General features: G+C 42.2%; 1 protein-coding gene across 7 annotated transcripts in view; it reads right to left on the bottom strand.

The window, feature by feature from the left end:
* MIB2 (MIB E3 ubiquitin protein ligase 2) overlaps window positions 1–14,060 on the bottom strand; it is a 50,957-nt gene that overhangs the window by 18,809 nt on the left and 18,088 nt on the right. For 6 of the 7 annotated variants that reach the window (XM_054849606.1, XM_054849611.1, XM_054849607.1 and 3 more), the window contains 3 exons: window positions 5,135–5,241; window positions 2,270–2,464; window positions 864–1,006 (listed from right to left, as the gene is read on the bottom strand). In XM_054849606.1, coding sequence (XP_054705581.1) covers window positions 864–1,006; window positions 2,270–2,464; window positions 5,135–5,241 — 445 coding nt within the window. Of the gene's footprint in view, window positions 1–863; window positions 1,007–2,269; window positions 2,465–5,134; window positions 5,242–6,713; window positions 6,847–14,060 lie in introns of those variants that run through there. The other variant, XM_054849612.1, reaches the window with a different exon arrangement.

The raw sequence follows: 14,060 nt of genomic DNA, 5'->3' as shown, positions 1-14,060 counted from the left end.
TGTCTTGCAGTAAATCTACTGCACAACAGCAGTACTGCCTTCTTCAATATGTGAAGGTAATTTAGTCTATTTTGGGCAATATCTGTATACTATTAAAAATCAAGAAAACTGACTTAAGGAGAAACAAAAAGCACAGAACTTTAAATTAAAATGGCAATTTATTTAGCTGTTATCATTTCGTCTGAATGAAGCCCACACCGAATGTTCACAACCCCCTGGAGACTTACTTCCATGATGGCCCCCTGAGATGCTATGCTACAGTAGTAGGTGTCATTTCTAACTTGACTTCCTCTACTATCTGAGTTTTTTTAGACAACAGGTGACAACACACTGATAGCTCTTCAAGCTAAAGACAAGAAAACACGCTAAGCTCCAAGAACATCATATGGGCCGAGAAATTTTAGCCCTGGCCAGGGATAGAGTCCACTGTTGACAAAACACATAACTTTCATTAGTAGTAATGCACAGTACAAAAGGAGCCAAACAGGGAATGGATCCAGAACTCCAAGGAAAAGATCCACAGCTCATTTAAAAACAAACAAGCCGGCCATTAGTTTTTTTTTGCACTGGCTTCCAAGACTTTTGAGCAACTCTTCTGACCCACCATAGACTCTTAGAAATTATGCAGGACTCCACAAGGCAATTCTCATACAACACAGATTTATCTGAGCCTAAAAATAAATATGACTCCAGTGTCCTATCACTAAAGAATTTGTATTTGCGATTCAGTCAACACAATACAGATACAGAAGGTAACACGCTACCCAAAGATTTTCTGGTAACTTCCTAGCCAGTGCCTGCTTCTGTAGTCTGAGGTAGTGACTGACACATTACTGAGAGAATAGGAGCAAGCAGAAGCATACCTCAGCCATTTTAGGATTCCAGCCACCGTGGCCCTCCTGCATCTCCCGCAAGATGTCAATGTCCAGAAGGCATTTCACTTTGTCCCCGTGCTGGAACGGATGCCTGTCCGTGCTTTCTTTCCTCTGCAGTTCAGCTGGTTTTCCTAAAGAGAAGAACGATACCACCCACATCCATGCAGGATGCAATAATACGCTTTGTATCTCATTTGACTTTGTAACAAGGGTTGCAAATTAACATAGGCTTAATTGGGGCACAACGGTGTAAACCCCTTGTTCTATTGTGAAGTATTCCCTACACACTCTATGGGGCAGCACTATGTAGGATTCAGCTCTAACGGGATATTGATATGGGTTAAATATGAGGTAGTTCTAACAAGACAGAATTTTGTCCCTTCCCAGAGGGGAATGCCTTTGAATGCTCTCATGTCACGTCAGACATCAGTAGCCATTCTTAGCAATTCACTCACCCACAACTATTGTTCAGCAGACACACCCACACAGTCCTCAAAGTAAGTTCTCTTCCATAGGCAGCCGCACAGCTTGCTTTGTGGAGTGTTTTACCCTCCTAGCCTTCCTGCTAACAAGAGGTTGTACCCCTGGAAATAAACTCCCCATCCAACCCTTCCCTGCCCTCAGGCTCTTGCCAAGCTGCTCAGGGAGAGAAAAGAATGAGAAAGACCTGATTCTGCTGCTGCAAACTCAAGAACAGACCTCTCTGTTTTCCTTCAGGGGAGCAAAAGATGGCCCCTGCACCTCATTAAAAAAAAACCATAAGTAAAAAATGCTGCAAGTCCAAAAACACACGTAGTTTTCTTGGTTTCACCAGAGTTAAGAGGAAAGGTGGATTGCAGCAAGTTGCCAATATAGACATCACCTTTTTCCATGACTTTCTAATCTCCCTGCTGGGCAAGGATTTGGCAGCTGCACTCTCAGAAATCTCCTTTTCGTCACATTCCCCTTCGACACACTTTTTGGTCCACCAGAACAACAATATTTGCTCTCTAAAAGCACAGTGAACACCAGCTGGACCACTGCCTGCCTGAAGAATGAAAAACTTTGGATCAACAAAACTGACACTGGGTTGAATTCTCTGCTGACAGATGCAGGCACTCCCAAGGGAGTTTCATGCATTTGCAGCAGCAAGAAGTTGCCTTCGCAGAAGATCCCCTTCTAGGCATCCGATGGTCTTGCACAATCTTACCACTGAAAGGCCAAACTACTTTACTAACCACCCTGAAATAAAGCAATATGTTCACACACAGACCACTTTTTTTAAATGGCACACATCATATGGGAACTCTGCAAAACCACCCGCTAATTTTCTGTCTTCCAAGCAAAATGGCTTTAGTGTGAGGAAATGGCAGCGTCAATCAGAACTTCTCAACAGAAGACATGTCTCTACACACCTAGTTTTGGGAGATGCTCTTTGTAGTAAAAGCCACCAGATGCCTCCACAGTACACTTCAGGTCTACTTTTCCCTTGTGTCCCACTCTGTAGACATTTGTGGTACCATCAGACCACGTGACGCTGGCCACACTGCGTCCAGTTTCTACATCCCAGCCACGAATATCAACCACGCGTCCAGTTTTACCTTCACCACCTGATGGCAAAAGAGGGGAAAAAAGTGTCAAGCTTGCATTTTCACTGAGACTAACATACAGAAACTCAGCTGATGCCGGGATGTTTATGGAGATATAATTTAATGACATTTTTATCTTAATTAAGTAAAAAACAAGGGAAAAACTTGTCAGTTCTCCAACTATTCACCACAGAGGAACAGGCACAGAACCACACGTCAATAGCTGGTGCAGATGAAATTGTGACAGAGAGGTTGCCACCAGGACGGATTTCTGTGGGGCCCCGGCGTAGGCCAGCTTTACATGGTGAACAGAAGCACACAGGTCTGCTTCACTGACAGCTTACTGCCACCTGAAGTGGTGCCCTCCAGTCAAGTGTTCTTCATATACATGAAAGAAGGAACTCACACAAAAAAATTATTCAGCAGCTCATACAACTTCCTCACAGCTTGCACGATTCCCCTTGGTCTGCAGAAGGCACCAGAAATCTCAGTACCTTTTTAATTAGGGAAATTAAACCATGTGACTGCTCAGTTTGACCAACTAGGAGAGAATCTCTACATTAAACTCACTGAAAGCCAGCCAGCCATTTACTTTGGAATATGAATATGGAAAAGCCAAATTCCGTGTAGAAGCAGCCATTCCTCCTGATGTACAGAAACAGTGCCTAGCCAACACGCAGCGTCATGGCACCACACTGTGGCAAGATAAACACACAGCAGCGTTGTAAAATCCACCCAAGATCTTTAATCTTTTCCCAACACTGGCCAGGTGGAGGAACATCAAGTAAAGTTTGTTCTGGTGTTTCTCTTCACCTGCCCAACCAAGGAGGAGTACTATCGAAACAATCCAGAACAGCAGGATATATTTGTGAGAAGGGAAATCTGGCTGGGCACACATACTCTCATCTGAGAGACGAGAGTCCATCAACACTGAACCTAGTGGCAGGCAGAATTTGCAGATTCCGTACCTCATTCTGCTATATTATTATTAACGTGGACAGGTTGTAACAGATTGCTGTCCTCTCCCTGCTCTTTCAGTCTGTAAGAAACCTGGTAGGCATCACAATTAGTGCTGACAGAAACTTAGCACCAGTGACAAAAGAACTTAATGTTTGTCTGTTGCAGCAGGGATTCAGACTGAACAACAACAACAAAAAGTCATCTCCCCCTCGCCCTGCTCAGACGCTTTTCTCTGAGGAGCGCGCTAGCTTCCCTTTCCATGGTGTTTGGGCTTTGAGAAATGGTACTAAGGAAAAATATGGATTCAATGAAAAGGCTGAAGTGACTGAAGAGCTGCCAGGGTCCACCCTGACCACAGCAGAGAAAACAGTTTGGTCAATTGTCAAATTTTGCAGTCAATGTTAATTTCTGCAAAGGGCTCAGGCAGCAGGAATATACAAAAAAGACACAGGCAAATAAAAGCAAGACCACTCAATCAGATTTCTCAACCAGCTGATATTGCCCTTACCAGACACACAAGACCACATGATCAACACATAAGCTTACCAGGACCCTGGACCAGAGTTTGCAAGGTTATTTATTACCACTACTTATACGTTACCTCCTTAAATGGAAATACAGTTGATGTGTTAGTGCTACCAGGAAGCTAAGTTCAGAAGAGCGAAAGGCTGTGGATGGGGGCAGCTCCACAAAGACAAGGTATTGCTCTTTAGAGACCAGCTGAGTGGCTGGCTTTATGTTTCTTCCCACTTGTCTTGCACATAGAACTGCTTTCAGGTCACAATCGTTGTAAGCAACGCAAGTCTCAGACATGTAAATGTTGATCTGATCTCAAAAGGACGGATAAGCTGTACTGAGCATAAGCTGCTTTTGCTCTCAGACCCTGCAAGTATCCATGTCCTCCACTGAACCCAGAGCTGCAATAAATGGTGGGAGTCAACAGTGGAAACCTTTGGACTTAAAACTTAATAATTAAGGGAAAAAAGAAGCTGTCAACATTACAGTGTGTATAAGGCTCTGGGATAGAAACAGAACATAAAGTATCCTTAACCCTGTTAGCACTACACAGAAATTGGTATCAGTGAATTAGACACAGTCATTATACCACAAGATAAGCTCTAGAAAAAGCATTTCTGTCCCTTCGCATTTTCAGCCTGAAGTTACAATTCATACGGAAAGCAGAAACCATTCTTCAGTAACCACAGCAAACAGTTCATCCTCAACAGTCCGTGTGAAACACTCCTTATAGATCATTTCTCTTCACCGTTCTTAAAAGTGTCCAAATAAGGATATTCCAAAGAACTCCAAAGGCAAAAGGAGTACTGCACACAGACAGGCAAACCTTATTCCCACTGCGAACGGAAGCTTTTTCAGCAGAAGACGGGTCTTTATTTTTTTGTAATGTGGTGTACACTTACAGTTCTATATAAGACCTTTCAGGATGGTTCCCATGAGTTTTCACATTTATAAAATAGGAGCAGCAAAACTTCCCTCCCACACTCTAAATGAATGCATAGAGTTTATGCCATAGACATGTTTCTAAACAAATACAAGAAAACAAATGATATTTAATACTTTAAAGAACAGCAACCTGCATCATCTGAACAGCTCCCCTAGAAGCTACTGCTCAGCACATGCATTTTCAACTAGCAATTTGGCAACCAAAAAAAAAAAAAAAAAAAAGAACAAAAAATGAATGGTGTTTCAAAGGACATGTCAAAAGTAGCTTACCATCCTGGTTGCCCCACTCCCAGTCGGGGCCACGGACTACTTTAGCCCCCTGGAAAGTCCCTTTTAATGTGATACGAGTCAAATTTTGTCGAGGACTCACTAGGACTCTGCGAAAACAAAATAAGAGAAAACAAATTAATTTATTGTTACTATTCACACTTTGTAAAGCTCTGTTCCAACCGAGGTCTGTCATACGAGGACCAAGTATACCACACTTACAAAAAAAACCCCAAAAACATGGCTTCGGTTCTGAAGAGCATGAAAGAAGTGAGAAAAGACAATAAAATAGCTGAACGGGGTCTTTGATCCCAAAAGTTGGTCTTCCCAGGAAGGTCAGAATGCTTAGCCACTGTTCCACTGATGGCAGAAAGACAACTAGCGAATAATACACTGGGCTAAAGACGACGCAGGTTTATCTTTGAACATTATCAATACTTGTGAGATCTGTGGTGAGCTTTAAAAAAGTTCTGTGTTTCTCTCAACTGTGGGATGCAGATAACTGGGAATGAACAGGCACACTTCAGTGACAGTCCGTGGAGACAAACCCACATCTACACACAAGCAGCAGGACCGCGGTGGGGACTGTCTCTCATGTTGTTAGACACCAGAATGACATCTTGCCGACTCAGGAAGTTGAACATATATAAACACAAAGATTCAAAACAATTTACATTTACTCACGCACAGCATGCTTAGCTGTGAAGGAAAAAAAAAAATCATCTTTCAGAACTTCAAGGAGCCTTGAGGGGACTGTGTAGGACAAAAATAAAATCTAGTAGCTCCAAAGAAGAAAAATTCCCCACACGCTCTATGAGATGCATAAACCAGAAATTATATTAGGGGAAGGCAGCTCACTGAGGGCCAAGTATGATTACTGTGAATACATACAAATCAATATTTTTTAACATAAACATTTACCAGCAATTCTACAGCATAAGGTACAACATCTGCAAACTAAAGTGATCAAAATCTGGATTTAGCAACTTCTTCCCATTGCCTACACAGGGCAGGGACGCCTTCTACAAATATCATCAAGCAATCCCAAACATCCTAGCAGGAGGGCATGTTAGTTTTCATCGCCAGCTGTGCCACTTATAATCCACAGGCTCCCCAAAGGAGAACACCCAAGACAATATAAGTCTCACACAATTAAAACATACCTTTAAAACAGAGCCTCTGGGTGGGTGAGGGGGGAAGAGGGGAGTAAGGAGGAAGTTAGTAACTTCTCCAAAACGTCTGACATCACTTCAGAGGGAGAGCGATACTGAATTTCAGCTGCCCTTGTATCCCATGGTTGAGTTTAAGGCAATGCTTATGGACATTACAGGGGCGTACACTGCACGAAAGCACCAATGGCTCAGGCAGTCTCCTAGCTCCAAGGAGTTGAGCACATTTCATAACCCCAGCTGCAGACTGCACAGCCTAGTTCACATGCTGAAAAGCAGAGCAGATTAGACCAGCAGTGTTGTGGCTAGACTGTTTCCAGGATAACACGGACCTTTCCATCTGCCCTGCAATCCGCATCACAGGCATACACACCAACCCATCTTAAGAAAAAAAGAGGAAAAAAAATACCTACGTGATAGTAAACAGGGGGTCTGATGTCCTGTTAAAGCAGCTTCCAATTCCCATAATGTTACAGCAGCCTCCCTGCTGTTTTTGTGCGTGCTGTTCCTAGTCTCTGTTCCCTAGCAGAAAGCGTTCTCATGAGATACCAAGCCACTAAAGTCCTTGTGGACCTGTTCGTGTTGCTCACCCAGGGTACAATCCACTTTCTAGGCGACTGCAAAGGTGCCACAATCCATACCCGTAATTGTGCACCTCCTCCTGACAGCTCTTGGCAACTCCCAGCCCAGACAGAGAGAAATGAAGTTCAGCAGCTGTTCCACAGGGGAAGGGGAGGGGAAGCCAACCCGGGGTAGGACTGACCTCAGAACGCTGTATTTATTTTCCATCTAATACCTAGAGAGAGAAGGTGGAGACTCAGAAGGATAAAAAGCTTATGCTTCAACTTACTGTTTACTTATCCATCAAAAGCCTAAGTCTTTTACCTTTCTTAACTTGTTAACAGATCTCCCACCTGTGCTTTACAACCTAATGTGTTTAAAAAGAGGGAGAGATTATTTACACATGTTCTTCTAATCGTTGAATGTTCATTATCCAGATTGTAGCTCAACAGGAGGAAGACGAAGACCATTTTGTGAATGGTTGGGATTTTGTCTGGTTTAAACCCCTTCAAGGCTGGCAGTTGTTATGAAAGAGAAGCTAATGAAAGAGGGCTAGGAAAAAGCTCAGCTAAAAAGAAACGCTGATCGGCATTCGTTTTATTGCACTGCGTGCACTCTAGACTGGCTTCAAAAACCAGCATGGATTTGTGTACTACATCTGAAACAGCTTAGCTACAACATGCACTCTATTTTGTCAAATGTTTTTCTAACAATTTATCAAAGATGTCTTAGTCAAGCCCTGACACAAAGTGATAAAAATACACTTCCTTCCCCTAAACCCTACTCTCACAAGGGTGGGGGTTCAATACAAAGCTTCTCACTGATAGTAAAATAAAGTACGAAGCTAAGCTTACGCAAGATGCTTAAACAGCAAAATAACCACCATTCATTATATTCCTAGCATAATTTCCCTTTTCATATAGCCGCATAACAGCAGTCATTTCCCATCTCAACAGCTCTCACATTAACCTGTCCCTTTCAGTCAAATTTGTGCCTAGAGACCACAAAAACAAAGCTTACCAGTTCAGCAAGCTGAGCTTCCGTAAAGAAGAAAGAAGAGTAAGAAACTTCACCTCCCATTCTACTGAAATGTTGGAGGCAACCCATCATAACCGCCTTCTTTCCCCGGCCTCACAAAAATTTTGACCTTGTCTTGAACCACACTGCTGACCAGCAACACCGAAGAATGATGCGAGAACCAGATGTCCTGAGCCAACATCTTAGGTTTTAATCTAATTCAACATGTTTTGCTCCAAATACTGGATAACAACCAAAGTTATTAGTGTGTTGCAAAAATACCCTAGGGATAAATTTAATCACTGCAATACTGCCTTTAATAACAATTTTAATTATGAGAGCCAAAGTCTGCAGCCATTTCTGCCCTACAAATTCCAATGATATTAAATTACTATAGAGGCCAGAAAACACTTGGGAGCACGTACTGTACAGAAGGAAGGTATGGTTCCCTTGAGCACGCTGGGAACCCCCCCACACCATGGATATTCTGCCTGGGCTCGATTTCACCAAGGTGCTTCCATAGCCTTTCACATTACTCAGAGCTACGCTTCAGGCAGCTAGAAAAATAGCATCATCCGTGCTTTACAGATAGAGATTTGAGACCGAAAGCAACGACTTGGAGAAGTTTAAACAGAGATTGCTTTTAATTTTCAGTAGCAGAAGTCAGGGCCCCTTCATACCAGGCACAGATAACTTATTTTGCAAGACAGAGACTTCTCCGCTCCAGAAAATTCTTATCCAAATAAACAAGCACAATGCACACGACTGGAAAGCAGAAGGGATGGTCACCCTGCGACGTGGCAGGCCATAAATATTGTGTTAATTAGATCATCCCATCCCTTCAAAAAGGCACAGCTGCGAACTAGAATCCTAGCTCATGGTGGTGGGTACAAACCCACATTCCTTCTAGGATGTATGAAGATCTATGCAAGCTACCTCAAGAAATGCCAACCCAAGGATCTTACAGAAACCACATGTAAAACTGACCTCAATGATGCAAGAAATTCTAGATTCTGTAATCCTCCCTAGCAAAGCTTTTACTGAAGCACTTCCAGCAAAGGATAAAGGAAGGAAATTCTGACAGATGGCAGGCGGATGCTGATTGCTCGAGCATGAACCAGACTAAGACAAGGACACTAGTAAGTGAGGGATCAGGATCACAGAAACCTATTTCCGGAACTGTCTTTACCAAGAATTTCCATTGTCAATCCTACCCTTCCTTGCCAAGGCACAGTTCTTCACAAAACCAGCTGTACGTTTGTAACTCAGACCGCAGGGTCTGAGTTGGGCTAAACGCTTGCTGTCTTTTTCGCTAACCTCCAAAGCTAACTGATACCAGACTCAGTTTTGGAAAGTCACGGTGGGAGAGATTTCAGACCAAGCCTACTAAATGTGCACTAAAATGTGTACCTAAGGCTGTACTGCAGACAGAAGGTTTTCTCAGCTGTGCTCTCAGAGACGTTTATACGCAGCCTTTAATGGCAGAATATTGTATCGAGAATGAGACAGAAGCACTGGTGAGCACACAAAGTGAAAGGTCTTGTTATCACCCTTTAAGCGTGACTATTAGTTCAAAACAAAGGCTCCGGATATTTTAATGAAGATTTCTCTTGCTTACAGTTTTGATCGTGTAATTCCAGAAAAGATAAAGATGAAGTACGTCACTGAAATTTAATCCCTATTTCACAAATCAAACAGAACGTTCCAAACTAAATAAGGGAAGCCTGGGTGTGGGGATATGCTCCAGTGTTCTGCAATGTACGTGTACAAAGGTACAGTTAGGTAGTTTATCTGGTAAATCTTGGGTTTTTTAAAAGTAAAACTATATTAATTCATTAACAGAATAAATTAATAACTACATATTAATAAATTCATTAATACTTAATAAGCATTTTAAAAAGTTAGGAAACATCCTCACACAAGAGTCAGATTTGATTCAAAATGTTACTCACCCAAATTGCCTAGTTTAGCAGCTTAAACTGACATTGCATAAATAACACATGTTGAAGAGGTTACTACAGTAAATAAACCCGCATCCCTTTTACTGCCTAGTAATCAAACGCCCAGCAGTTGTCATTCAGCTGCTATATTAGTTCAGGCTCACAGTATAAGCAGTCACACATGGAAGGCTGGATTATTAAAAAGCTGCCTTGAATGGGTCTGCAGTGCACATGCATACCTAAATGATAGCACGCACTTGTTCTTGTAATGTATCTGATTTAGAAATCCAACTGGTAACTAGACTAGACAGAGCTGGTTTAAGAATTATGGCTGACAATAACTGCAAACTCTGCTTTGACTACAGTATAAAACACAACATGAGAAAATATTTTTATTTCTTATGCTTGATTACACAAAACATTTCCCCGTGTAGTTTGCTGGCTCCTCCAACTCCACCGTTCTCCAGAAAAAAACAGGACTTTTGAAAATTTGTTAAGGTTGTGATGCATTGGTGAGTGAAATCTAGAAAACAGCCTGGGTAAAATGCACCACATCCCCTACTGAAATTCAGCCTAGCATCATCCCTGAGAAGGCAATGCATGCAAAACGCCATTGCTGCTTTTGCACTTGAATAATAGTAATATTTTGTATAAAAGGAAGATTATCTCAAACTTGATTATTTGCAGAACTCATCAGAGTGCACCTGACTATTCCAGCCCTAACATCAATCTGACAAGTTTTGCTTTGCTATCCTGCTTACAGACACTGATTTATCTTCCAATTACGAGATGTACATTTAGCAAACGGATACAAGATTGTGAAAAGGGGTCTTCAATGAAACTGAGCTGTCTGTCCTTTTAAACTAAGGATGAGAGTCTCTCCCAAAACCGCTATAAAATTCAAACAAAACAAGACCAATAAAAATGCCAGCAACTGGCAGATGTCAGGAAGAGATTACTCCAAATGGCAAAATAGAAAAAAATCAGTACTTCCTGCCACCAGAGGTTCAAACTCAGGTCATGTAAGACCTGAAATAGACTTCAGGTAAAGGTGTTTTCAAAGCCTCTTTAGAAAACTGATTGGGAACCCTCTGCAGCGTCTGTCTGTGCTTAAGGCCTCTTAAATCCCAGGATTAGTGCCCAGGTTTAATTGTGCAGGTGCCATGTGGTGGGTCTGGCAACAGCAGTGCAGGTGGCAGCAGTTTGCTGTGCAAAGATGTCGCACTGCCATCTCTGAAATTGTCCTACTAGAGGTCGTAGCTTCCTCTGTCAGAGGATCAGCGACGGTAGCAGTTGCAAGATGGGATGCGTGGTGATGCTCCCTCACAACAGACTAAGAGCGGAGACCAGGGAGGGACTGAAAACTCCCAGCTCTTGATCTTTGGTTAAAGAGACAGTTGATGTGACAGATCCGTAATACAGCTGCTTTCCACAGTTCTACATCTGATCTCACTGATGGTAAGCCAGGGACTACAATAATGATATATAAGTAGCCTCTCCTTCATTATGCAAAACCAAGATTATGGGAAGCTGTCAAACAACAGTGGGTAGCAACAAAACCTCAAGAAAACCCAAACCCACACAGCAGTTACCATGCCTTTTTAAATACACAGCTTTTTTTGGACCTTGGGGAACTGCCAAAGGTTTTCTCTTCTATTTTATTAAGGAAGAATATTGAGATCAGTGATCTAAGTGATAGTCCTAGTGAGTCATAAGTATGCGATTTTTGTTCTTCGAAAAGGATGCTGCATCGCCTAAGGCAATGTGTCTTTACAGCTCAGATCACAGTTACTCCAAAGAAACCCTCTCTGGGGCACTCTTCAAAAGTGATCTCCCTCCCTGCCCCTCACCTCACTTATTTTTTTTTAATCAGAACATTCCATTCTTAATGCAGAACACTAGACCAACAAATCATAGGATCACATTTGCATGAAAGCAAAGGTGTTCCTACTTCTTTGTGCACTGGAAGACATTTCTGAGTAAAATTGTTTCAGTTTGCCAGCTCCCTGTACGAAAGCTTGTGCATAAAACACATATGCATTGCAGTTAGAGTACAGTATTCTACCATCCAACTCAGTCAAATGACTGAAACAAAAAGTATTTCTGACAGCCTGTTTTCTCCAAAAGCTCAGTGACTTCTAAGAATCACAATATATACCTTTCATTCATCTTTAAAATTGCAGCTTTCCACAACTGGAAGCTTCTTCATTGTGGATTTCTAATTTCTCTCCATCCCTCAGCACGGCTACATTCAATACCTGCCACGTAGAACAGCAGGAAAAATATTGTATTATCCAATTACAGTTACTGCTGCTTCTTCCTTTAGCCCCTACTGAGGCTCCCAGAAACCACTGCCACATCTGACAGGCTCATGCTGTGTCCCTGATGTCACACACCCTCCTTTTTCTTTTTTTCTTTTTCTTTTTTAATTAGCTGCCTGGTATAAGGGAGATCATTGCTCCTGCTAACACATAGTCACGTAAATCAGAATACTGCTACTTTAACAAGACTTGGTATTATAGGCTCTGGTCTATGTCTAGACTTCTTTTTATCAACTCGAAAAAAGTTAATTAATATTGCATCTTCCCTAACCATTGAATGAACCACACTCACAGAAAAAAGCAAAGGAGTTTAGGAAAAAAACCAAACCAACCAAAAAACCGCTAAGAGGCAAGCATCATCAGACAGCAAATTCTGCTCTAGTGGCCGTCTACCTCCAAAGAGCCCTCCGGTGCTTCGACAGCTTCCAGAGCGGTGCTGCAGCGTTTGTGAAAGTCAAACAACTCGCACAGGACAGTACTAGGTCTGGCAAGTTTGCCGGCAGTCTTCCAAGCTCGTTTTCACACTGACAGCAAGCACTCTACTGCCTGGACACAGGGCAGACGCAAGCCTTGAAAGGAAAAATTGCTCTATTGACATCTCCCACCATTCAGATTCCTCAGAAAAGGAAACGAGTTCTACAAAGGATAAGAGTCCTGGGGAGAAATTGCCCAGCAATCTACATTTTGATAACTGACAGCATTCTGGGGTATTCCTGATGAGAGTCGGGAAAGGCGACAGAGCTGGCCTGCTACCCAAGAGAATGCAACACTGGGCAGCGCCCCGGAGAACCCATGCAAAGGCCGGAGAATCTGGACTGCTCTGCAACGGCACAGCCTCTTCCAGTAATGGTTGCCTACTTTTTTCTTCTTTAAATGTAAGGAATATTATGTACCTTAACAGCAGAGTGTACTCAGACACAAGCAGGCACCTCTGAGTAACTACTTGGAGCTAACTATAATATTCATAGAAAGAGAGAGGAAAAAAAAAATGTCTATTTTTATAGATACATATATTTTTATATTATATATATGAAAGCTCATTTCACAATAGGACCTGACTGGCTTGTCATATTAACACAAGCTCAAGAAACATCCTAATTTGGTGGATGAACACAAGCCTCAAAGCTCAGAGGGGACATCTTCAGACAGCAACATCTATCCCCCTTTGCTTGCTCTCAGAATTCTGGCTCAGCCACACTGGGAAAACTATGGAAACTCCAGAAAGAGCTTCCCATATGGGAGGAAAACCAGCTGCAAATCCGACACCACTGTCTTTAGCAAAGTAATTACACTTTTCATTCCACAGACAGATGCAATGCACAGTGATATTTTCTAGTGGAGAAAAAAAAATCAATGACAGAGAGAAGAGCTGATTTCCTATTACCTCTCCTAAAGTCAAGAGGATTGCAAGATTATTGCAAGATTCATCTTCATGCCCACCTTAGGAAGCGCAAATGAAACTACTGTTGAGACTATTTTTCAGTTCTTCCTCAGGACAGGAGAACAGACCTCTGTGTTTTGGTACATCAGGAATGAGCATAAAATTATGGATACTGTTCAACAGTCATCAGTGTGGCAGTCACTCCCAACAACGGTAATGCGCAGAGGCAGAGTACAGAGAAAATGAGAAGGTGAAGTTCTTCAGTGAATAGTACAGACCCTGAGAAGAAATCAGCAATTTGGGAGCATGAGATTCCCGTCAGCCTCCCTGTGGCCACTAAGTTATCTGAGAACAACAAATAGCAAAGCATGTCTAAGAAATTATTTAATTGGGGGGAGAAAAAGAAAAACCAGAGCAAACATTTTGAATTTTCACCTTAATTTAATTTTCAGAAAAATTCTGCTCATTTGTTTGCTTTTTTCCAAGCAGCCCCATAAAAGAACCAGATCCAGGCTTACACTATTCTATAGAACGGTGGTC

This window comes from Grus americana, chromosome 21 (genome assembly GCF_028858705.1).
Source record: "Grus americana isolate bGruAme1 chromosome 21, bGruAme1.mat, whole genome shotgun sequence".
NCBI classification, from domain to species: Eukaryota; Metazoa; Chordata; class Aves; order Gruiformes; family Gruidae; genus Grus; species Grus americana.
The sequence above is the reverse complement of the archived record's forward strand: the minus strand, read 5'-3'. Positions and strand labels throughout refer to the sequence as shown.